The sequence below is a fragment of a genome, unplaced genomic scaffold (assembly GCF_019419815.1).
Source record: "Pyrus x bretschneideri cultivar Hongxiangsu unplaced genomic scaffold, Pyrus_bretschneideri_v1 Contig109, whole genome shotgun sequence".
NCBI classification, from domain to species: domain Eukaryota; kingdom Viridiplantae; phylum Streptophyta; class Magnoliopsida; order Rosales; family Rosaceae; genus Pyrus; species Pyrus x bretschneideri.
Window position 1 is genome coordinate 576402 of NW_025999401.1, and position 26411 is coordinate 602812.

Genomic DNA, 26411 nt, shown 5'->3' on the forward strand with positions numbered 1-26411 from the left:
AATCCAACCGTCAGATGCTTGTTTCTAGTTTATATTTTTGGTCTTTTTTTTTTTTTTTTTTTTATAGTTAATGAACATTACTTAATCAGAGTACTTGCGCATTCTATCTATAATGTGAGAGATTTTTTGGTGTAATCAGAACATAGGATGCTATATCACGTGTCAGTATATAAATGGTGGGATATATGTGTTAAAATGCTAATAACTTAAAAAATAAATTTTCTCACCACTTATATGAAAAGCACGTAGTGTACCACCTGTGTTTTGATCATAACGAAAATTTTCTCCTACAAGGGGAAATATTAAAGGAAAAAAAATGGTCGGTGGATGTTAAACAATCTCTTCGGTTTCTATAAATTCTCCAAGATCGATCTGACAAACGACTTCCTCCTAATTAATTTTCTACCTTAATCTAGATCACCAAACCCCTCAAACCCTCATCTCCAACTCGATCAAAAATGGCAATTCGACATGGTACAGTACTCAGTAGTTGTGATATCAATTCACTGGTGGAAATAACCTCAAGAAAGACCATCAAACCATCATCTCCAACTCCTCCTCACAATAGAATTCTTAACCTCTCTCTTCTGGACCAACGTTTGCCTTCTACTTTATATGGAACCATCCTATGGTTCTTCCCAAACCACAATGCTTCGGATTTTGCTTCCAAAATTTCAGAGAGTACTACAAGAAAATCTAAACGCTTGCAAGATTCTCTATCCAAAACTCTAGTTCATTTCTATCCAATGGCTGGCCAACTCAAAAGCCCGGCGTTAGTTGAGTGCAATGATGAAGGGGCTCATTTTCTGGAAGCCCGAGTTAACTGCCAGCTTTCAGACCTTCTCAGACAACCCAATCCCGAGTTACTCCACCGCTTAATGGCCCTAAATGATCCTGAAACTGCCAACGTAGCTTTGGGATCTACACTTTTGCTGGTTCAAATCAGCATTTTCAACTGTGGAGGAATTGTTGTTGCTGTGTCCCCTTCGCACAAGATTGCAGATGCAGCATCAGTCCTCACGTTCGTGCAAGCATGGGCAGCGATAAATCGTGATGATGGAGCCCTCGGACAGCAATTGGTGCCGCCGGAGTTTATTGGAGGGTCTTTGTTGCCGCCTAGAGAGCTATCCTTGCCGTCCATCAAGGGATCCTTGGAAATCCGGAGTCAAAGTTTAGTTGCAAGAAGGTTTGTATTCGATGTCTCGAAGGTAGTCAGTCTCAAGACAAAAATTGGAAGTGTTGTCCAAACCTTCATCCCATCAACCATACAACTTGTTTTGGCTATGATTTTGAGATGTTCTATTGCTGCTTCTCGTCAGTGCAAGCCTGAGAGTTCGATCAAGCCAACGGTGGTGTCCCAAATGGTGAGCTTCCGCAAAAGAATCGTCCCGGAGATATCAGAAAATGTCATGGGGAATTGGTTTTGGTCAATTCCAGTGTTGTTAAAAGAAAATGAGACTGAATTACACGATTTGGTGAGCAAAATGACGCAACGAGTGACAGAATTTCGCAATGAGAAGGCCAGCGGATTTAAAGGTGAGAATGGATTTTTAGTGGTATCTGAGTGTGTAAGAGAGAGGGCTGATATTTTTAATAGCAATAACAACGTAAATGTTTATAAAACCACAAGTTTGTGCCAGCTTCCTCTGTATGAAATGGATTTTGGATGGGAGAAACCTGCGTGGGTCACAAGCCTAAGTGTCCTCAAGAACATAATTGTTTTGGTTGCCACAAAAGAGAAAGATGGTATCGAAGCTTGGGTGACCCTGGATGAAAAAGAAATGGCCATATTTGAGTCTGATCAAGAGCTTCTTGCATTTTGTTCTGTCAACCCCAGCATTGGCCATTCCGGGTTGGTCCAGGGTTTTCCAAGGACCATGGCGAGGATATAAATTATGCTCTTTAGGAATTTGGTCTATTTTTAAGTTTTGAGTTTTGTTCTTTTTATACTTTATTGGAATTTTCTAGTATAATAAAGATTATGATTGTATCCTATTTGTTTTCCTGTTTGATCAGTATTAAGTCTTTATTAATACGCGTCTTTAACGCTTTAGGAACAAGTTTTGACAAGATTTTATCTTTCGTTAGTTATGTAACTTGTAATGTTATGAATGTAATCTTATCCTTTATTTTTGTCAATGAAATAAGTATTATAGCAAGCTCAACCAATCAAGGTTCAATCTGCTTCATTTTTTTTTGTTTTTTAGATCAAACAATATATTTTGTTAGAATAGATGTTAGATAAGCCAACGACGGAGTTCGAACCCATGCTGTCATGCTAACACTGAATTCCTTATAAGTCATCTGTAAATTTATGGGGGCCAGACGCACATAAGTTCAACCCAGAAAGATTTGCCAATGGAATTCATTCGGCTTGCCAGTCTTCACAAGCTTCCATTTGGAAACGGTCCTCGTATCTGTGTTGGCCGACACTTAGCCATAATAGAACTTAAGGTGATGCTTTCTTTGATTCTGTCAAAGTTCAGTTTCTCCCTCTCGCCAACATACCCGCATTCTCCAGTTTATACCATGGTCATTGAGCCTGAGCATGGCATGATTCTCCACGCAACGGGAGTGTGAATCTGTGAAGTTTGAGAAGCTTTTGGGTTATATGTTAGATTTCTACTGTGTCTGAAAATAAATCCCCATCAGCAAAAATATGGGTTTTACATTTGCCACATCAATCAATTTGATGGATTGGCCAACGGATGTATGATACTATAATGAAACTCTAAATTAATGTAAGACATTTTAATGTTCAAAGCATTAAAGTATGAGTTTATTATGTAACTCAAAATTGAGGTAGAATGGGAGTTTTAACAACAAAACTTATTTTAACAAAAAACCACATTTTTACACTAAAAAGTCAATCATGCTACTATTCACTTTACTTTTTATTTTGTCCTTAACATTAAAACTCAAAGTTTTCAAACATTTTTCTTTAATTTGCTAAAAATGTAATTTAGAGTTTATTATGTAACTCAAAATTGAGGTAGAATGAGAGTTTTAACAAAAAAAACTTACAGTACTGTTCACTTTAACGAAAAACCACATTTTTAGACTAAAAAGTCAATCCTGCTACTATTCACTTTACTTTTTATTTTATCCTTAACATTAAAACTCAAAATTTTCAAACATTTTTCGTTAATTTCCTAAAAATGTAATTTATCCAATAAAGAACTGCCTTAGGTCCTGTTTTCGTGGTACGCAGAAGGAATGCGCCAAGGTGCTGAGGGACCCAGAACTTAAATTATATTGTGGATTCACAACAAAATTCAATTGCATATTTGACGAAAAATCGACTTTCTCGAAGGACCAGGACAGAAAAATTGCAGAAAAAGAAAGGGAGTATTCCTGAAATGCGAGAATCTTTGGCGAGGGAGATCAATTCAAGCAACCATCCCCTCTTATTTTTCGCAAACGGGGAAGGAAACCCAAAGCCGAACCTCATGAGATTGCGGTTGGAATCGCTCAATTCGCTCTTTTTTATGGTTGTCTTCTATGTTGATGGAAACACGAAAAGGAGAAGAGGAGGAGAGGTAAGAGTGTAAGGGCTAAATTAAAAAAATTAATTTGATTTTCTAATCCACATGTCATTATAATATTTGAGTGGGAGCCTATAATGTGCCACATCAAAATAGTAACGAATTTTTTAATAGAATTCAAACAGATGAACGATATTGATTGATTTTTAATTTCAGAAATTATCTTAATGGTGTGAGTCAATTTCAATGATCATTTATGATAAAAATTCTTTCTAATCTAAACTATATATTAATAGAACTCTCTTTGTCAATTAAAAGAAAGTGAAAAGATACTTAGTCATCTATCACAAAAAAAAAAAAAATAAGAACAATAACGTAATTTCACAAACTAAAATTTTGCTTTTTTTTTGTTAAAGTATCATATACAAATGATATTAACATCTTTAATTTAAAAAACATTAAAATAACAAAATTAAACCCGTTTCTCTCTCCCCCACTCTTATGCTCTCTCTTCTTTTATCCTTCAATTTTAAAATAAAAAATAATAAATTTCACAAACTTCGTGTATAAACATATATTAGTTTCTAACTATAACCGCTATGAGCAATCCAATTATTCATTTACGAAATCCAGAGGGTCCAGAAGGACCAGAACGTGTCCAATATAAAGAAAAAACCTCTCCTCCACCATATGTCCAAAAAAATGTGCGGTATTAATATAAAAATAAAAAATAAATAAAAGCCCTACCTCCCACCACGTCCTGTGAGGCTAGTTTATTAAAAATTTAAAATAATTTTTTTTTAAAAAAAAAGGCATTGCTTTTCCACATTTGAGCAATTTTCTTATTATCATCAAAGAGTTGACCTGCCATGTTCCACAGCGAATGGATTAATTTTTGCCCATTTGCCCTCGCGTATGTATGCATAGTCTTAAATAGTTCAGAACTTGACATACACTCCTAGATAGGGCTAGGTTCCGTTCCGTTTGATTCGGTTTTTGGCCAAAATCGAAAATCAAACCAAAATCACTATTTGGTTCGGTTCAATTCGGTTCGATATCAGTCTGATTCAGTTTTTTCATGATTTTTTTTTTTGGAATCTGAAAATTCATAAACAAATAAATCTGGAAATTGGTAAAGAAATAAATCTGCAACACCAAGAGCAACACAAACACATAATTGATCAAACTACTATCTTAATCCACAACTCACAGCAATAATTACATTCATTCATCTGAAATTCAAATAACAAACCCACAGCACAAAAATTGAACAAATTTGCAATACGAACCAAAACAACAACCCATAAATTTACACCAAAATTTCAGTCTCCCTCTCTTGAATTTACCCTAAAAAAACTCATAAATCGACAAAATAAATAAGAGAGAATGGGGATCTTAGCCTAGAGTGAGAAGATTGAGAAACGAAGTGACCAATCGTGAAGAAATTATAACTTAGATGTCGCAGGGATGTGGGTAGGCTATCGAGACGGCGAGACAGAGAGACGACGAGAATGGGCTGTCAAGATGAAGGCTGGATGCGGGTTATAGAGAAGAATGGAGAAATTGGAGGCAGGGACACGAAGGGAGTATGGAGGCAGGGGACGAGAAAAAGAATAGGGGAATGAAAGTACAGCTGCTACTGCTAGTGGCTAGGGGTGCAACTTGGGCGGGTTAGAAGGTAAACCCAACCCTAACCCAACTTTTACAATTCTGGTTCAGGTTTAGGTTGGGTTTTAATTGGGTTCATTCAGGTTCGAGTTTAATCGAGGTTCGGGTTTACTTGGGTTGGTTTCGGGTTGCCCAACTTTTTCAAGTTTTAATCGGGTTCATGCTAATAGGAGCATATTTATGTGACTTAGTTAGCTTGTTTTCTTGCATTTACATAGTTAGTTTTCATTTATTATAGTGTTTTAAGCTATTTTCGTGTGTTTGTAGGTCCTAACGGCAAAGTTGACAAGAAAGTGCATTTTGGAGCCATTTGGAGCAGTTTTGGGCATGGAATGGATAGTTTGCATATGGAGCAAGGTGGATGGACGAATTTGAAGTCAAAAGAGGCTAGGAACATGCTACAAATCTGGAGAAACAAGTTCAAGACAAAGAAGATAAGGAAAGAGCAAGAAACATGGAACATTATCCAATCTTATCTATCCAAACCTTGTCCTATCTTATCCTATCCTAATCTTTTGCTACCTTAATTCCAGCTACAAAGAGGACTCATTTTCACATTAAATCACCTAAATATCAGGTTCTAGAAGCCCTATTTTTGTGCCCTAAGTTTATGCCACATGTAATCCTTTTAGAAGTTCTAGAATTTGCCACAAAGACCATTCCTTGTCCTCCCTGGAATCTGATTGAAGGTGTCCTTGTTCTTTGGTGATTTGGAGTCCTAATTCCTCTCATTTTCAGCCCAATTTCGTGCCTTCCCTTCACCCTATAAATACATTATGCCGCAGCACTCATAAGCACCACCCTCTACCACAATTTCATACCACACCATCCACCACACCTCAAGAGCCTAAATTCAGCAAATCCCCATTGTGCCGCAGCAAAGAAGGAAGGAGGAGCCACCTGGAGTGTTTCTAGGTGTATTCTATCTTTGTTTTCAATGTTTTAGTTTAATTATCTTTGTTTTGCGAACATGAGGAACTAATTTCTTTATGGTTGGAGGTGAATTCGAAGCCATAATTATATGTTTTATATGAATTAATTACATCTAGTTATTATTTCTTGAGTCTTGAATGTGATTTGCTTATCTGAGTTATTAAAACTTGTTTATGTATGTTGATTGAGGATCGATACTTGGTTTGCATGCATGAATTTGATGCTAAAATATAAGGGAGTTTTACGTAATAGTTATTCGTTTATATTCACAAGTAGTGGAAGTCACTAGTCATGATTGTGTTAAGTGAATCCTTGGCAGGAGTCTCATGCGTTTCATAGTGATGAATGCCTTGTCAATGCTTATGATTTTCATAAAACTTAATGACTTTTGATATGTATCTTTATTATGCGTTTCATATAGAGAACTTGAGAAAGATAATTTGATTGTAATGAGTATTCATTCAATTCAATGAAATAAGGAAAATCTGATGGTTGGTTGTGCGATGCAATTAACTTGGAGCGTTGTCATTCATAGTCTAAAGGAATAATAACTGGAAATTGGTTTGTATGCATATGTCATGTGTGGAGAAGGACCCTCTAACAAGCCTTTCACCTTTAATTCAACCAATTTAGTGTCTAACCTGTTTAGTTTTGCAATCTGCCTAGTTTAGTTAATTTCGTCAAAATCAATCCCCCTTTAATATTTAGTATTTTAACTTAGTTAGAATCTGTTTAAGTTTAGTTCTATTAGTGTTTAGAGTTAAGTTAAGGTCAAAATTCGTCCAAATAACCTTTTAGTTTTTATTTGTGTTAGTTTTGTTTCAATTCGTCAGAATCTGTCCATATTGAGTCTTTTGAGTCTTTTTAGTTCAATTTTCGTCCAAATCACTTTCTAGGATCTGTTTTGAGTCAATTTAACTTAGTTTGTGTGTTTTGAGTCTATTTAGTTTGTTTTGAGTTTTAGTTTTCTTTTTTTGAGTTTACTTAAGCGTAATTGAGTCTAAATTGAGTAGATTAGCATCCCTTCTAATCCCCGGCTTAAAATGATCTCTACTTTCATATACTACAATCATAGGGTTTTAATTTGTGTGCTATTATATATCACATCAAATTTTGGCGCCGTTGCCGGGGATTAGTAAAATTGCTAATCCCTTAGTTTGTTTGTTTATTTTTCTTTTGATATTTGATTTAGTTTTATTTCTTTGATTTCAGGTACTAGAGAAGCAAGACATGACAATTGCTAATCTTCAAGCTCAAATAGCGAATCTTACTTCTCAGTTATCTTAGTATGTCGAAGGGTCCACAATGCAAAGTGTCCCTACATTTGGTGCTTCTTATAGGCAAGAATATCAAGCAAATCAACATCCACAAAGAGGTTGGGAAAATGTCAATACCTGGGGTTATCAAGATCATAATCAATCAGGGAACTATTTGTTTTCCAACATGTACAATTCAGATTGGAGTGATCATTCAAACTCTATGTGGTGGGAATCTTAACAAGTTCAACACGAAGGATATTGACAACCATATGAGGAGTTCTATTCAATGCCTATGCAGCCACCAGAACCTCATATACAATATGCCCAACCAAACTCAGGTTCGTCAATTGATTATGATTAAATTCTTGATGAATTAATTTCTTTGGTGCAGGGCTCACAAAACCAAGCCAATGAGGCTCAACAAGAAGAATATTAGCAGCCATATGAGGAGTTCTATACAACGCCTATGCAGCCACCACAGCCTCCCCCACAAAATACCAACCAAATTCAGGTTCGTCATTGGATTATGATAAAATTCTTCCAATACTAACTTCTTTGGCATAGGAAGTACAAAATCAAACCAAGAAATTATAAAATCAAGCCCAAGTGATGAGCGAATTGAAGAATCAAATGGGAGTGGTCATGGAATTCATGGGGAAAATGCAAGAACAAAGTGAACTATCCAACTCAACTGTTGAAATTGTTGAAGCTATCACCTTGGAAAGTGGCATCGAGGTTGGAAATGAACCCAAGATGTCCAAACCAAGCCAAAAGATGGATGAACAACTGCTGCTCAATGAAGAGAAGGATAACAAGGCCACGGCAAGGGAAGAACCACCTTTGCCACAGCCACATATGCCCTTTATGTCGTCCACTACAACCAAGGTAAGCCCAAATTCATTTTGTCTTAACCCCATTCCACCCAATGTCCCTATTCCTTGAAGGATCATGCAATCCAAGGAAGAAAAGGGTGAGAAAGGCATCTTCGAAACCTTTCCAAAGAATCAAGAGCAAGATGTGGCTGGGGAATGTCTAGAATTCATCAAAGAGGATATACTTGAGACAACAATTCCCAAAGAAGTTGAATTTTATGACACGGGACAAGTCATAACTCTCAAAACACCAAATCTGGCTGAATTTTCTAGTCCTACAACTTTCGAATGGGTGTTTATTCTTGAGTTCATGTCGGAGCACACAGGTAAGCCACTTCCTCGAATTTCAATTTTGTTTTATACTAATATGTTGTTAATGATTCAGGCACCCACTCTAGAATTTAAACCATTACCGGATCATCTCAAGTATCACCTCCCATTCAAAGATCAATTCCATGCCATGGGATCTAGGGGAGCTTAAAAGGAGGTATCGTCCGGCTGGAAAACGTTAAAGCAAATGCTTCTTGGGAGGCAACCCATGCATTCAAATAAAGAAGACCTAGCAATCTCCAGCTCCACAGTCAAATCTGCGTTCCTAAACCCTACGCTTTATTGCTTTTACTTTGCCATGATTGTCATGTTTTTTAGTTACGTTGTTTGATTGTTTGCGTGTGAGTCTATGTTTGAAACATTGAGGACAATGTTTGATTTAAGTGTGGGAGGGTAAACAAGTTGTTTTTGCATGATTTTCGTGGGATTTTATCACCTATCACTTCTAAAGTTGTTACTCACTGTTTTTAAGTGTTTTTAGTGTGTTTTGAAGTGTTTTTATGTGTCTTAAACAGAAAATACGAAAATTTGAAAAAAATATTCGAGAATGTTTGAAAAACCCAAAAAGGGTCGTTTTTAGAGTCGTTTTTGTTTTTATGTTTGTTTGTGTCTTAGGGTACCTTCCAACATAATGATGAGGATTTGGTTTTTAATTGCATGACTGTTAAAGAAAGTTACAAACATGGGTGGAAGTTTGATATGCTCTTTGGTTTATGCTTAGTTGTAGTTGTCATTAACGAATTCACATGAAATCACAAAAAGAAAAAAAATCAGTTTTTGTAACATGATTGAAGGAAGGAATTCAAACTAACGCTACAACCCTGAGAGACTTAAGCCTAAACTTTATTTGGAGAGTTATTAATCTGTGAATTCTTGTTTTCTAAAGTCATTGCATGATCTCATTATTTCTTTGCTTGGTTGCTACTTAGAATGCATTTCATAACTATAGTTTCAAATACTAGAACTCATGCCCATTTCATTCAAAGCATAAAATTGAGTGCATAACATATAACAAGATGAAGTTATTTAGTTAAAACCAGAGCCAAAAAGCCTTACCCTTTGCATGTGTATTGTACGTTTAACCCCTTTGAGCCTTAGTTAGCCTAATTTTCTTTGTTAGCCCACATTATCCTTACCTAGCCTAGAATAAGACTATCCATACCCTTGTTCTTAAAGGATAGTGAAGCATGACTTAGAGGGAATTCCTTTTGATCTACAATTTGCAGAAAAATAAGTGTGGGGGAAGGTGTTTCTTTGGAAACCTATGGGGATGTAAGTTTAGTGTGCCAAAGAAAAAAGAAAAGGGCACGAAAGAAAAAAAAAAGTGAAAAAAGAAAGAAAAATAGTGGAAAATAAGTGAGAATGAACACACAAGTATTGGTTGTTGAAGAAAAGGTCCAAAAGTTTGAATCTGGCCCTATTTGATGTGTGAATTTTTCCTTCATGTTTAGAGTTGATTTCTGCGTTCAAAAATGAATTCTAAGTTTTATTTCATTACTTTGCTTACTATTGCTTTAAGAACTTTTGTTTATCCTTACATTTCTTTGTTAGCCAATACCTTAGCCCCGTTACAACCCTTAGACTTCGATCTTGATTGTTATGTGTTTCAATATGTGGAGTTTAAAATTGGTACAAGCATATGGTATCCCTGGTTCTCGCGTCTAAGTAGTGGCATTTCATTCATAAGATCATATACATGTTAATAATTCCAGAAAGTGCCTTCTTTGATTATACATATGTGAGTGCTAGTCTACATGTTTATATCAATCTTCTCACATATACCTAGTGTAGGGAGTGTAGTCAAAAAATCTGTGTGAAAATAGAGAGTATATCCGGTGAGGAATTGAGGGAATTTCTCTAAAGCATGTTACTACATTCAAATGTTGTTTTAATTGATTAAATGCGAGCTAGTGAGTGGTTACTATGGTTAAGTATATGCTCAAGGGTAGGGATAACTAAAATTTATGGGAGTAGTGATTTTTAACATGTCATGTTGCATTAGAAATCCCTGAGGCAATTGTTGGAAGGTCTAGGTTATGTTTTGTTGTTTTGCTTTGCTCGAGGACTAGCAAAAGCTAAGTATGGGGGAATTTAATAGGAGCATATTTATGTGACTTAGTTAGCTTGTTTTCTTGCATTTACATAGTTAGTTTTCATTTATTATAGTGTTTTAAGCTATTTTCGTGTGTTTGTAGGTCCTAATGGCAAAGTTGGCAAGAAAGTGCATTTTGGAGCCATTTGGAGTAGTTTTGGGCATGAATGGATAGCTTGCATATGGAGTAAGGTGGATGGACGAATTTGAAGTCAAAAAAGGCTAGGAACATGCTACAAATCTGGAGAAACAAGTTCAAGACAAAGTAGATAAGGAAAGAGCAAGAAACATGGAACATTATCCAATCTTATCTTATCTTACCCAAACCTTATCCTATCTTATCCTATCCTAATCTTTCACTACCTTAATTCTAGCTACAAAGAGGACTCCTTTTCACATTAAATCACCTAAATATCAGTTTCTAGAAGCGCTATTTTCGTGCCCTAAGTTTATGCCACATGTAACCCTTTTAGAAGTTCTAGAATCTGCCACAAGAACCATTCCTTGTCCTCCCTGGAATCTGATTGAAAGTGTCATTGTTCTTTGGTGATTTGGAGTCCTAATTCCTCTCATTTTTAGCCCAATTTTGTGCCTTCCCTTCACCCTATAAATACATTATGCCGCAGCACTCATAAGCACCACCCTCTACCACAATTTCATACCACACCATCCACCACACCTCAAGAGCCTAAATTCAGAAAATCCCCATTGTGCCGCAGCAAAGAAGGAAGGAGGAGCCACCTGGAGTGTTTCTAGGTGTATTCTATCTTTGTTTTCAATGTTTTAGTTTAATTATCTTTGTTTTGCGAACATGAGGAACTAATTTCTTTATGGTTGGAGGTGAATTCGAAGCCATAATTATATGTTTTATATGAATTAATTACATCTAGTTATTATTTCTTGAGTCTTGAATGTGATTTGCTTATCTGAGTTATTAAAACTTGTTTATGTATGTTGACTGAGGATCGATACTTGGTTTGCATGCATGAATTTGATGCTAGAATATAAGGGAGTTTCACGTAATAGTTATTTTTTTATATTCACAAGTAGTGGAAGTCACTAGTCATGATTGTGTTAAGTGAATCCTTGGTAGGAGTCTCATGCGTTTCATAGTGATGAATGCCTTGTCAATGCTTATGATTTTCATAAAACTTGATGACTTTTGATATGGATCTTTATTATGTGTTTCATATAGTGAACCTGAGAAAGATAATTTCATTGTAATGCGTATTCATTCAATTCAATGAAATAAGGAAAATGTGATGGTTGGTTGTGCGATGCAATTAACTTGGGACGTTGTCATTCATAGTCTAAAGGAATAATAACTGGAAATTGGTTTGTATGCATATGTCATGTGTGGAGAAGGACCCTCTAACTAGCCTTTCACCTTTAATTCAACCAATTTAGTGTTTAACCTGTTTAGTTTTACAATCTGCCTAGTTTAGTTAATTTCGTCAAAATCAATCCCCCTTTAATATTTAGTATTTTAACTTAGTTAGAATCTGTTTAAGTTTAGTTCTATTAGTGTTTAGAGTTAAGTTAAGGTCAAAATTCGTCCAAATAACCCTTTGGTTTTTATTTGTGTTAGTTTTGTTTCAATTTGTCAGAATATATCCATATTGAGTCTTTTGAGTCTTTTTAGTTCAATTTCCGTCCAAATCACTTTCTAGGACCTGTTTTGAGTCAATTTTACTTAGTTTGTGTGTTTTGAGTCATACAAGTTTAGTTTTCTGTTTTTGAGTCTACTTAAGTGTAATTAAGTCTAAATTGAGTGGATTAGCATCCCTTCTAATCCTCGGCTTAAAATGATCCCTACTTTCATATACTACAATCATAAGGTTTTAATTTGTGTGCTATTATATATCACATCACGTGCAAATTTTGAATTAAAATACAAGAAATACCAAAGTTAGTACCGAAAAAAAAAAAAAAAAAAAAGAGGAACACTTCATTGTCCAAAGCTAGTACCCAACTCAAGTCTTGTCCTTCGAAGCTCCTGCAGAAAAATCAAAGTGTGGCTGCCAGAAAAACAATTGCTTTCTGCAACTCCATGCACTTTTTTATCATAATCCATCAAAAGTCACTAGTGAATCCTCCACAAAGGTGCAAGGGTCATTGAGAAGCATGTTGCATAGCTCAACCCAATTGGGTTTGGTTAATCGGGTTGGGTCGGGTTGGACAAATGATCAACCTAACCCAACCCAATCAATGAGCGTGTTGAAATCGGATTGGGTTCGGATGGGTTATAACTAAAAAAAACCCACTTGTTCGGGTTTAAAATCCGGTTGAACATGGGCAGGTTCGGGTTGGCCCACCCCAAGTTGCATCCCTATTGGCTAAGGCTTTCAATCTTTATAAATAGTTTAGTTGTACAATCATAACTAAACAAAAAATGTTGCCAAGTTGGGTTGAGCGAAGCTTTTTGAGCTCGAGGGGTTCGAACCCTCATGCCAACCGAATTTCGGAGAATTTTGAGAAATTCTATAATTTTTATAATTAAAAATTATAAAAAATAATTAAATATATATTGGTTAGGTTCAATCTAGTTCGGTTTTCGGACCTCAAAAACCCAAACTGAACCAACCAGATTCGTTTCGATTTGGTTTGGTTTTCGGTCCGATTTTTTTCGGTTTTAGGTTTTTCAAACCCACCCCTACTCCCACATATCAAATGGCGGGAGATGAGGTAGCTGCTGCGGTAGCAGCAAATAAGTTGATATTGTACTCAGTATATCTAGGTGGGTTTTTGGTATGGCTCCTACATCTTTTTGAACTTGTAGTTTTGAGGCCTAAACGGCTAAGGTCAAAGCTCCAAAAGCAAGGAATTGAAGGGCCTCCTCCTTCATTTCTCTTGGGAAACCTCCCTGCAATGAGAAAGAGCCTCATCCAACACAAGACCCAGTCGTCGACAGAAACAAGTACTAGTTGTGATGTTGATGTCGCTTCTTGTATTTCCCATGAATGGCCCTCAAAACTCTTCCCCTAAATAGAGCAGTGGTGAAACGAATACGGTAAGCGCTCTGTTGCTTATCTAACCTACTTTTTAACATTGAAACGAGAAATCTTTCTGGACGAAGAGCTAGTTGGCTTAATTTGCTTATTCCTTGTTAAGATGATGCTTCATCAGGAAAGAAAAAGTATCACACAAACAACTCAAATATTCATTGCAATTGTTGTTCATGATTAAACTTTAAGAAACATATATTGATAAAAACAATAATTGTTCAAACTTGGTGTCAGGAAGGAACTATTGGGCTCCATTTCATTTCCTTCGGCGTCAAAGATACTGATTTAGTGTAAGGTGTTTGTTGCAGGGCAAATATATGTGTGTGGACTCGCACGCAAACAGCAATTATGCATAACAGATGTAGAAGTGCTGAAGGAAATCGGCTTCTGCAAGTCCTTAAACTTAGGCAAGTCTTCATTAACTTCGACGGTCGGGGGGCCACTTTTCTGGCAGGGCCTTTTATCATCGAATGGCATAATTTGGGCACATCAAGGGAAAATCATTGCTCTCGAGCTATACCTTGATAAGGTAAAGGTATATTTTAAACTATCAAAATGCTGGACATCATTTTTTTTTTATGGTGGAGGGGAGATTCAAACCAAAGACCTCAAGCAGGGACGGAGTTAGAGAAAGATTTGAATGAGAAAGATTTGGATGAGAAAGATTTGCTGCAAATGATTCCAGAGGGCGCCAAAAGTTCTGCTGATTACAATGGCCTATCACACAATAAGTTCATTGTTGATAACTGCACGACTTTTTTTCTTTGCTGGCCATGAGACCATTGCCAGTACTGCGTCATGGAGCTTGATGTTACTAGCTGCACATCCAGATTGGCAAGCTCGTGTTCGTGCTGAGGTGCTTGAAATCTGCGGAGATAAACCGCTAAACAATGAGACGCTTCGAAAAATGAAAGTGGTATGTCACCAAACAGATAGTGCATTCCAAAATACACAAGGAAGTGAGAGCCTTACCGTCTTGCATTTTTGTGCAGCTAAAAATGGTGATTAAGGAGGTACTGCGTCTTTATGCACCGGCATTCTTTGTAACAAGAGAGGCCCTTGAAACTGTCACACTCAAAAACATTGTGATTCCAAAGGGGGTGCAACTTCAAATACGAGTCCCCTTTTTACACCAGAACCCAGATTTATGGGGGCCGAACGCACATAAGTTCAACCCAGAAAGATTTGCCAATGGAATTCTGGCGGCTTGCCAGTCTCCACAAGCTTACATGCCATTTGGAAATGGTCCTCGTATCTGTGTTGGCCGACACTTGGCGACGACAGAACTTAAGGTGATGCTTGCTTGGATTCTGTCAAAGTTCAGTTTCTCCCTGTCGCCAACATACCGGCATTCGCCAGTTTATACCAGGTTGTTGAGCCTGAGCATGGCATAATTCTCCACGCAACGTGAGTGTGACTTTCTGAAGTTTGAGAAGCTTTAGGGCTCATATGTTGGATGTCTTCTGTGTCTGAAAATAATGTTCCATATGCTGGATTTCTTGTGTCCAACTCATGCTTCTCCATGATTATAAAGGTTTGCATAAATTACCATCCATTACTAGCAAATATCGGGACGCACTATTCTGTTTTTCTTTATTGAGGTGAAATGATAGCGGTTTTATTAGAATGTAAAACTTCAAAAGGCACTAATCTGCACAACATATAAGAAATTTTCTCACTATAATGTCAAATATCAAATAGCCGGAAAGACAACGTTACCCTATATATAACTGTGTATATATAGAAAAAAGTTATCATGGCAGCCTGTAAAAATGTTTATGCTACTATACTAAGAATTCAAACCATTGATTCCGTCAATTATTGCCCGAACATGAACCCCGTACAGCAGGGAATACTACACAGGTAAGCTACTCGATGAAACATGGAACGCGTGGCCGAACAAATATACACGCGAATTCACAAATCAGATTTGGCTACAATGATCAAGCTGTTTTTTTTATTTCTTTTCTTGTGAAAACTCTGCAATGAAGATGAGATACATACTACACAATAAACACCAACTGTCCAGACTTGGAAGTGAAAACCATGTCTAACATTGTTTGCAGACAATCTAAATCACTCGTCACAAATGAAAAGCAAATTCTGAGCTTCTAAATAACAAAGAATTGAGCCAGTTCTATTATTGTCTCAGTATCAAGTATAGCACTCTATAAATCTAATGCCACTCCTAATGAGCTCAAAAATAACTTTTGTGCCTTATGATACGAGCGGAAGATCCCAAAAAGAGTTTCAAGAGAAAAGTGACCTAGTCTTGTTGCGCTCCAATCGAGCTAACCTCTGTTGCAACAAAAAAACGTAAACCATATAAGAAACAAGCAGTGTACCAACATAAACAGATGATGCCTTCTGTCTTCAGAATGTTGGTGAGTATGTTGGCAAACAATAAGATTATTGAAATATATAATAACCAATTAGATTTATTTCTTGTCACAAAGAACCTCATAGGCATGATGGAAAACAATTATTTAACAATTCAAGCATTGAGATAGGATGTCCAGTCTTTAATTCCGAAGTATAATAAACAATAGACTACAGAGGAATTAAGTATCTAAAAGCATCAATACCTCCTTTTTCTTGCACTCTTTGTAAATATCAAAATGTTCTTGGCATTTGATCTTCTCCGAGTTATTTTCTTCCAGACCTGCAAAGTTTACAAAAGAAATGAATACTTCAAATAATTGAGCTTTATTTTGAGTGTGCAAAACTAAGTAAAACTCATGAACAACATAATTAATAAACTGGTTCCAACCCTCACTAACATCTTTCCATCCCAATATGTGTCCTTAAGACTTAAGTGCACATCTGTGTACAGCTACCAGCTAAAAACTAAGAAGTGTAGCTCTCTCCATCATTATCTGATAAAATAAAATGGGAATTTGGTGTGCATATATCAACACATACCCTTCAGTACTACCACAGGATAAAGGAGAAGGATATTGGACCTAGACATCAAAACTAACCAAGAAAGAAATCAACTAGAGGGAAATAAAAAAAAATGTCAAAAAACAGAGAAGATGGATAACTTAAAAGACAACAAAATGTAATCGACAAAACATAAGTTAAATACCGCGTGGAGGATTAAGAGAAGAAAACTATCTTAATCCAAAAGTAGTTAATAATGTATGCTTCTATGGTGTCCAATAAAACATAAGTTAAATACCGCATGGATGAAAAATCCTGCGGAAAATTTGTTAATCAAGTTGGTCTTCGAAATGCCTGGCCAAAAGGCTAATACTGGTACACAAAATATAAGCTCGAGAATGAGACATCATGTCAGTTGGTACGATGAGCCAACTCTAATAACAGCCCTTAGCTAGCAACTATCAACATTAAGAATAACCTTACAGAGAGACCAGAATACCAGAGTGGATGGGATGCAATTAGAAGAGCTTACTGGAAAACCACATCAACTTAACTATCGACCGTAATCTTCATTCCTAAATTCTCCAATTTAACCATCAATCCAGTTTGAAACAGCGTTTCAAACAATATGGTGGCAAAATTTTACGGTTCCACTTAACCCAGTGGGCACACCGAATTTAAGAATTTTCTCCACTTCGGCAGTTGTACAAACCAAATGATTCACCACTATACTTGTCAAGCAATGCAGTTCTTAAAAATGCATATGCAAACTGGGATAAGATATATATAATATAGATAATTCATCTAAACTAATCATGGGTATTTCTGTGCTCTCAAATTTATAAAATATTCATAATTCTAACACCTTTATACAATTTTCCACCAATAGAAATTTAAGTGTCTGGCCAAAATAACCTTTCAAGTGTTAAATTTTATGCAGCACCTTTCTACATGAATTGCAAACTAAACCCAGATTTACTGTCACAAATAAAAATATTAACTTTTGAAACAAACTCCGCAAAACTTCACAAACCCTAACTAGCAAATCGGATACCATAAACAAATTTTAGCCTCAAAACTCAAAATTAAGCTTTAATTAACAACCCCATCCCAATTATTATTTCATTTGAGGATAATTGGAGTTTAAAACAAAGTTAACTGATAATAATTGGGGGTAATCAAGAAAAGTTAACAAAAAGGTTAAATTTGAGAGGAAAACGGAAGAAAACAACGAAGGGTTGGAAGTAGTATACACTTTAAAGAGGCGGTGTACTGAGGATAACACTGAGAATCGGAGATTCTAGCAGCGCTTGGATACGGCGGTGTTGACGCTCCCGACGCCATTGCTGTTTCTAGTTCTATTCTGTGTGTCTGTCTCCCTCAATTAAGTTCATTCACACTTACCCCTCTTGTAATTCACTTTTTGAAGCCCTTCATCTTTTCATATTTCCCTTTGAGCCATTTAAATTATTTAATCAAACATTTTTTTTTTTTTTTTTTGTTAAAAATACATGTCTTCAAATATTATTGGGTTAGCAAATTGGATATTGCCTGATCAGTACCAAGTACAAGTAGTACTCTATTTGTTATAAAATCGACAGTATGTGTGCAGTAGAATAAATGAAATAAGACATAATATTTATGAGATTCCTCTACAATTAGTGTAATTGGAATACATCATTGTAGTATCAGTGGTGCTTTCATTGAGAGTCTAAAGTAATATGAGTATAAAGATAACTCTCTTTATTCTATGCTTCCTCTCTTCTTCCTCTCATTGATGTTATTTTCTGTTCTTACACTTTGGTCTTCCTTATATAGGCAAATGGATAGACAAGATGTTAAATCAAAACCTACCACACTCATTTAATGTCTTCACCTACTACACCCATTAAGCCTTTACCTACTACACCCATTAAGCCTTTACCTACTACATAGTGAACATCCTTATTTACCCTGCATTTTTACAACATTCCTCCTAGGATGACCATATGTAAACAACGGTTGCCTCGTTAAGATCTTAATCTGTTTTGGATGCTTCCCCTGATGAATATCTCCCCTTGACTTCAAATTCTTTAGGTTGAGCCATGTCAATGTAACACTTGAACTTTTGTGGGCTCATCATTGATCCTTCTGCTTCGGTCTCTTGCATAGTAGAAGTGGTGCTCAACCTTTGCCTTTGAATGATCCTTCAAAACATCGATTATCAGCTACTCATCCATGCTTGGCATCTTCAGTGTAAAGAGTCAACATCATATCATCTGTTCTAAGGTATTTGCTGAGGAAATCTGAGATCTAACAACAGTTAAAGATGACTACTTAAGAGCAATGCAAGATAAGCAATCAGGGAAATGTCCCAGGTAGTAGGTTCCTAATTGGAAGTTTGATTTCAGGTTCTGATTGATTGTTTTCTTTCTCCTTGTCTTGCATGTAAGAGTAAGGGCAAAGAAAAGACAGGAAAAAAGTATGATATGAGATACTTTTGCTTTCGATCTTGATGATATGAGATACTTTTGCTCTTGAAGAAAACAGTAGAAGGTTTTGACATTGATGCAAAACTTCTCGATAAAAACTATTTTCTTGTTGAGGAAATGAGTTGAGCATTTTGAGTGACTTGGTTGAAAAGGTATTCTCGGATAGGAAAAAAACTGAGTATTTTGAGATGCTTCGTTGAAAATGCACTCTTAGAGAGGATGAGGAGTTAGGCATTCTTACAGGTCTGCCTTGCTATAAAGGATGGAAGTTGACATATATAGGGATTTAAGCAAGTAGTGGTGCTATTCCTTTACGCTTGTCGGCAACAGTGGTGTAATTGGAACTGTAAAATTCACGCGTTTTGACTTTGTCAGAGATCTTTGATAAAGTTGCCCGTGATATTCGAAAAGCAGATATTGCGTCTAAAAAGTGTCAATGAACTTTATTCAGGAAATCTGGCTTTTGAAATTCGGAGAGCGGTACCTCTTCAATTTTTGAACAAGTGGCCATGTTGCCTCTTCTTTATAGATGCATCAATTATGTTCAAAATTTATGCTTGGAAAGTTGCTACTTGTAGAAATTTCCCCTTTTTGCATTTTTGATATTTCAATTTATCTGACCTCATTTTCCTTTATCATTTCTGAAAATGGCTTGCCCATCTGACCTTTGTTTCAATTTGAATGTTATGGAAGATGCAAACATGTCTCCTCAAGACAATATATGTCACTTATCCTTCTTATCTTCTAATGGTCCTCTTACAGTTGGGGACTCTATGATGAAGAATGACATAACCACTATAATGGTAGTTAGGAATCTTCTAACTCCTAAGGATAACAAGATACTTTCTAAACAGGTCCAATTAATTGGCTGTTTAGGACTCTTTGGCTTTTAGTGTTCAGTGTGCGAGCTTTATATCCAATATGGGCCAACATCTACTTGCTCAAACTCGCCAAGTCAAATCATTAATGGCTAAGATGGCAAGTCTTAGACAAGAGATCATAGGGCTCAAGCACAAAAATAGAGAGTTGCACATGCTTGCAAATAATTACTCAACGAGTATGAAAAGAAAGCTTAACCAACTGCATGAATCCGAAAGTTGGATTCAAGTGACCATCAGAGGTTTGTGGCTTTATTCCAAAGGCACTAATTACCTTCATCGTCTAGAGTTTTACCAAGTATTGAGGCTCCAAATAATCAACCTCTAGTGCCTCTTCTTCCTGGAGTTCCGCCAAGTACTGAGGTGTCACATGATCAATCTCTAATGCCTCCCCCTTCTGGGGTTCTGCCAAGTACTTGAGGCTTCACATGATCTATCTCAAGTGCCTCCTCCTTCTAGGGTTCTTCCAAGTAATGTATGTACAAAAATTTCCTCCCTTATGCCTGAAAACTTTTGTTCCAACTTGTTAGATATAAAAACCCTTGGAAAATGGAAACTTCTGGTTTCATAATCAATAAATAAATGAGGAAACGATGAAATATTCTAGTTCTAAGAATATAAATCAATGAACCTTTTAACAGATAGGAATAGTGTTATGCTAAATATAATAAAGCATATACTTCACTAAGATGTGGTACTTCTGGACCAAATATCAATTTATCGTTTCCCTCACGAAGATAAATGACCCTTCTTGGTGTCTAAATATTGGTTAATCATTTGAGTATTCAACTCATAATCTTCAATCCATATGGTTCTTTAATATCATAAACAACATGGATAAGATTCGTGTTGGCATATTGTTCGATCTGCAGCTCGTGACAATATTTCTTTCAACACTTTATAATCTTTCTAGACTTTTCAGGAGTTCCAATCTAATATCATCAACTCTTGCAAAAGATTTTAGTATGTTGCAACAATAACATAATGAAAGTACTCACTACGGCAATTTATACCATCCATTGGTATTGAGGACATAATTTATGTTCTACCCATCCGAGGCTTACTTCAAGCAATTTGAATCCTTCAGGATTTTCTACACTTCATGACACATTCTCCTTTGGAATTTGTACAAAGCAATTTGCTCCCATATATACTTGAGGGAATTTACTTATGGAGATATGATGTAGGCATCTCACAACCCTTCGTATATAGTTTTCCATTCATATGAACTCATTTACAGGAGTACAATTTCAAGTTTCAAATAGTAACCATGTGTCATATCATGTGGGTGGATTTCACTGTATTACAAATGCCCATATGTAACCTCATTGGTTCAACATCTTTTGGCTATTTGTATTATATACAAATATATAGGTCTATTTTTCCACGTTCTTACAAAATTGTTATGGAATTGCCTTTCTCCATTTTTGGCCAATAATTTTTCCTTTCGTCGACGAAAAAAAGAATGGGACTCAATGTCAACATAGCTCATTGACGAATTTAGTAGCTACTTGTAAAAATCAAAATTACCATTTGTTATCATCAATCCGTAATCTCATATTCTCATGTGCATGCGCATGCATAAAAAGCTTTTCATTTCTTTGGATATCCATTGCACTCTTTAATGGAATTACACTATCTCTTCTAGGATAGTCATAGTTTAGAGAATGCGGATCATAACCTCCTCTTGAGCGTTATAGAGCTTGGATTTTAATCTCCACTTTCGGGAGTTGAGTCATTGGAACCTATACGTCTATCATGCTTAATGCATGAGACATCAACATTCCCATGTCTGCGGATTGTCCTTTCTAGGACATGTATCCATGTGGCAACTGTCATGCTTTCGGCATGCAACAGTTATGCTTCAAGAATGCAATAGTTTAGTAGTGTCCATATTCTTTTTCTTTCGAATGACTGAATCTTTTGAGTCTGAGGGTCTGCCACGCTTTAGGCGTGCAACAGATAAATCATTTGCTGCCACATTATTTTGTCCAATAAGGACATCAATTCTTGCAGGCACATCTACAGCTAGTATATGTGACTTTATCACTTTCGTTGCATCATTAAATTCATCTGGCATTTGATTGGCGATACTTTGAAGATGAACAATTGTTCTCACTTCACTTTTACATTGATTGCTTCGTGAATCAAAATAAGACAAAGTAGGTACATCCCATGAAAATTCTCGTGATTCTTCTGGAATGATATTTTATTCTCGTTGTTCTTCTAGAACGGTCTTTTCTCCCCCTAACGGCGGGAAAAAGCTGTCTTATCAAAATAACAACCTGCAAACTGCATAGTAAACATATCCCCAGTCAAGGGTTCCAAATATTGAATGATAAATAGTGAATCAAATCCAACATAAATTTCCAGTTTGCATTCATACCTCATTTTAGTACGTTGTGGCAGCGCAATGGGCACATAGATAACACAACCAAAACTCGTAAATGTTTAATGTTTAGCTGGTGCCCAAACACAAGTTGTACTGAGAATTAGTAATGGTTGGCAATAGGTCTCAACCGAACTAATATTGCATCATGTAAAATGGCATGTCCATATGTAGAAAATGGCAATTTCATTTTCATGAGTAAAGCGCGTGTAATCAATTTCATCCGCGTAAAAAATGCTTCTGCTAAACCATTTTGGGTATGGACATGAGGAACATGGTGTTCAACATCAATGCCCAATGACATGCAATAATCATCAAAACTTTGAGATGTAAACTCTCCAACAAATATACATGGATTGTATCATTATTTACATGAATCAAGGATCTTCTGGTCCTTATTTAATAGTCTTTGGACTGAGACTCTGTTTGGGCCCAAAATATAGGTGTGGGCTGAGTTAGGAGTTGTTCTCAGCTTGGCAGGATGATTCTAGAATCATCGCGAATTCTAGTTATTATGGGCCGCTCGGTTAGGATCGTCCGAGTCCTAGTATGAGATAGATTGATGGGAAAGTCGAATCCTAGCATAACAAGGAGTCTCAATGGGATGAAGATGCTGAGATTTGAGAAGTGAATGTGGCCAAATAAAGAGTTTGGTTCAAAGTCCTAATGAAGGTAGGATTGGCCAAGACTTGGTTAGATTAGGATAAAGAATCCTAATCCGAGTATAGTTCTGGTTCAGCCATGACAAGATTAGGCTCATCATCGTCTTTTCTTGAAGATGGCATGGCTTCCCATTCTTACTTCTTGGGCATGGCTTGTCATTCCTGATTTTTAGGTGCGACTTTGCCTGTGGATTTGATCTCTTTTGGAAGAGATTCGGGTACCATATCTTCGTCCATATAGAACTTAGCATCTGCGAAGTGTGATTCTACCTCAATAAATGTCTTGGTGTCACCTTATATCACCTGTACTTCTTCTTGGTAGAACTTTAAGCATTGATGAAGGGTGGACGGCAATACTCCATTTTTGTGGATCCAAGGCCTTTCTAAGAGCAAGCTGTAGGAAATTCTTCCTCAATAGCTATAGCTTTGCCTTTTGAAGGCTCTTCTATCTCCACTTCAACCATGTGACAGGCAGCGGTAGTGCACTGTTGGAAGAAGTTATTTGGAAAGTACTCGTGAAAGAAGACAGGAATGCGCGGCTCTTACTCCATAGGTTCCTCTTATGTACGTTGGCTTAGCAGCTCTTACGCTCTTTTTGGGCTTCCTATTATTGCGGTAGCGTTTCTTTCTCCCTTTTTCCACCTTTGGCCGTGTGGCTTGTGGTCTTGGCTTCCTTGTTTTTTTGTAGGTTGTTAGTGTCCACCCTTCTTCATCGTCGGTAGGTACATTTTGGTCACTTACCCCCAATGATGGTTGTGTACAAGGTGCCATGTAGCTTGAGCATGGATAGGAGTGCTCAGGCGTCATTTGGAGAGGCACGAGATCGAATAATCTAAACACAATCGTAGTAGTATATGTTACGGTCACGTCTTCAAGGTTAAGTTCGATTTGCCCTTGCTGTGCTAGCTTTATGATGAGCTCCTTGAGGATGAAGCAATTGCTAACAAGATAACTCACGATACGATGATACTTTCAGTACCTAGGATTATTAACGTGATTCATCTCTTCGAGGCACTTGCATTCAGGTAACTTAATCACCTTCTTTTCTAGCAAGTCGTTTAGTATTGCAGCCACGTCAGACTCAGGAAAAGGGTACGTCTTCTACTCTAGTTCCCTCAAGGTGTTTTTGTACTATCTTGGGTGCGAGAAGGCTCACCTCTTTTATCTCTTTCGTTTTGTTTTTGGAGGAGATCTTGACTGGCACAAATAAGGTCTTGATAAGGGTAGTATAAACGGCAAAAGCTTCCTTGATGGGCTTTTTCCTAGTCCTGTCTACCTTTGGGCGAACACCTTATCCTTTTTTAAGTCGGTGATCGACTCATTCTTCCTATGATTGGCAATAGTTAGCTCCATATCATGGGATTGAGTTGCCAGCTCCTTAAATGTTCTCGGCTTTCTGCCTTGGAGGATGTAATGTAACCTCCAGTGCATGCCTTGAACACACATCTCAATGACGGAGGTTTCAGTTAGCTGATCTTTGCAATCTAGACTTAATGAACGTCATCTATTGATGTAGTCAACGATAGGTTCATCCTTCCACTACTTCGTACTTGTCAGCTCCAGCATATTTACTGTGCTGCGGGTGCTATAGAAACCGTTAAGGAATTCCCTTTCAAGCTGGTCCCAGCTGTTGATGCACTCGGGTTCAAGGTCGGTGTACCAGTCAAATGCGTTACCTTTTAGTGAGCGCATGAACTGTTTGACGAAGTAGTCTCCTTCCGTCCCAGCATTGTTACAGGTTTCAATGAAATGGGCAATATGTTGCTTAGAATTGCCCTTTCCATCAAATTGCATAAATTTGGGCGGCTGATAACCCATTGGCATCCTCAAGGCGTCAATTTTCTTGGAGTAAGGTTTTGAGTACAACACGGAGTCATGTGAGCTCATTTCGTAGTACGGCGTTGATGGTGCTTGTGATCATTTCTTATAACTGTTGGATAGAGAGAGATCTCATGAATGTGGTAGCTTGGTCCACCTCTAGCTTTTCTTCGACTTTCTCCACCAGAGGCTCTTCATTTTCGTCAGTTTCCTGCTTTGGTGGATCAACCTTCGGGTTAGCTTTCTTGTCATGCTGTGCCTCTAAACGGTTGACGAGTGTAGCAATCTATAAGTCATTTTCCTCCACGGTCCTTGTCAACCTTGCGATTGTTTCGCTCATTTGTGCCAGCTGCTCTTTGATTGAAGTCGCACCAGTAGTCATGACTTGCATGGCTACAGGATACAAGTTGCTGCTTGAGTCGGCATTGGAAGTCAATGACCTGGAGTACCTCCTCGAGCTTTCTTCCCTTGCTGCCCTTAGCGAGGCCAGGGTGATTACAGGCTCATGCCTCGAGTGCTCTTACTCATTCGGCAGAGTTGATGTAGGGGTGAAAGCATGGTATAAAGAGTTATTGCCTTGCTTCAGGTTGTGACGCCCAAAGTGCCACCACTTGTGGCAAAGATGTTCTTGTGCTTCGCGTTGGTTGTGGGAACAACTTGATCCTTTCTTGATGCCATGTGTGTTTCTTATGGATTTGAAGACAGAGATAAGAAGCAGAAAGGTCCTACTGGGCGTGCCAATTTGTAAACATGAAAATTCTGTAACGAATGAAATGAGGACACGTGTACAAAGTAGATTTGTATTCATGAATTTGTAGGTTACAATCTATGTTTACAATTTTCCTCTAATTCAGTCTTCAAATTTGATGTAGATGTGTAGGTTGTTGATCTCGCGATGACTTAATCACGGACGAACAATTGAATGATTGCTTCAAGTTTTGAGCTTGAAACAATGCTTGGATGGTCTTCACCTTAAAGTTGCAGCAAAGGTGATGTTAATGTGGGATTTTATTGATTCGAAGGTCTTGACGACTTATCTTGAATCGAACGTCATTACAAGTTTTAAGCTTACAACAAAGTCTTGAAGAAATTGGCACAAGTGCTTGTTGATTCTTCAATGGAATGCTTCGGCTTTGATCGAAAGAAAGCTTCAGCTTGGGTTGTGCGTTTTTCGACGTGAACTTTGTCAATGTATTAGTCTTCAAAAATTTGGCAGAGGTTGTCCTTTTCTGAGAATTTCGGCCCTTCAATGTAGAAATTGTCAACCTTGAATGTAGAATTGTTGACCTTGAATGTAGAGATTGTCGACCTTATGCTTGTCAAAAGACCTTGCATTTATAGACTTCTCAAAAGCTTGCCTTTGGATGGATTTGGCTTTGATTTGTATCTTGATTTGTCCATGGGAGAACTTAGGCATGTTTTGTGACTTAATTTCAGCCACTTTCCCTTGCTTGGCCAAATTATAAGGCTTTCTTGCCTATTTTGGGAGCAATCTTCAATTCTAGCTTGTTTTGTGAAGATGTTTTAGCTTTCTTTCCGGTTTTGGGAGCAATTTGGGCCCCTTGCCGATTTTAAATGATTTCTTCCCCCTTTTGCAGAGTTTTGGGGAAGTTTTATTCTTCCTTTACTTGATTTGTGCCACATGTCATTGATGACTTGTCTATTT

The 26411-nt window shown here is 37.1% G+C and overlaps 3 protein-coding genes across 3 annotated transcripts; 2 read left to right on the forward strand and 1 right to left on the reverse strand.

The window, feature by feature from the left end:
- The first annotated feature begins 323 nt into the window (after positions 1-323).
- LOC103964221 (acyltransferase Pun1-like) lies at positions 324-2139 on the forward strand. Its single transcript, XM_009377129.3, has one exon. The coding sequence runs from the start codon at positions 459-461 to the stop codon at positions 1890-1892; it is 1434 nt and encodes a 477-aa protein (XP_009375404.2). The 5' UTR covers positions 324-458; the 3' UTR covers positions 1893-2139.
- Positions 2140-13309: 11170 nt separating this feature from the next.
- LOC103964220 (cytochrome P450 714C2-like) lies at positions 13310-15038 on the forward strand. Its single transcript, XM_048571855.1, has 4 exons — positions 13310-13586; positions 13953-14179; positions 14330-14560; positions 14637-15038. The coding sequence occupies exons 1-4, from the start codon at positions 13310-13312 to the stop codon at positions 15036-15038; spliced, it is 1137 nt and encodes a 378-aa protein (XP_048427812.1).
- A 546-nt stretch (positions 15039-15584) lies between these two features.
- LOC103964200 (cytochrome c oxidase-assembly factor COX23, mitochondrial) lies at positions 15585-17942 on the reverse strand. Its single transcript, XM_009377100.3, has 3 exons — positions 17781-17942; positions 16230-16306; positions 15585-15942 (listed from the first exon to the last, which is right to left on the reverse strand). Exons 1-3 carry the CDS (start codon positions 17869-17871, stop codon positions 15895-15897), a joined length of 216 nt encoding a protein of 71 aa, XP_009375375.1. The 5' UTR covers positions 17872-17942; the 3' UTR covers positions 15585-15894.
- Between the last annotated feature and the right edge of the window lie 8469 nt (positions 17943-26411).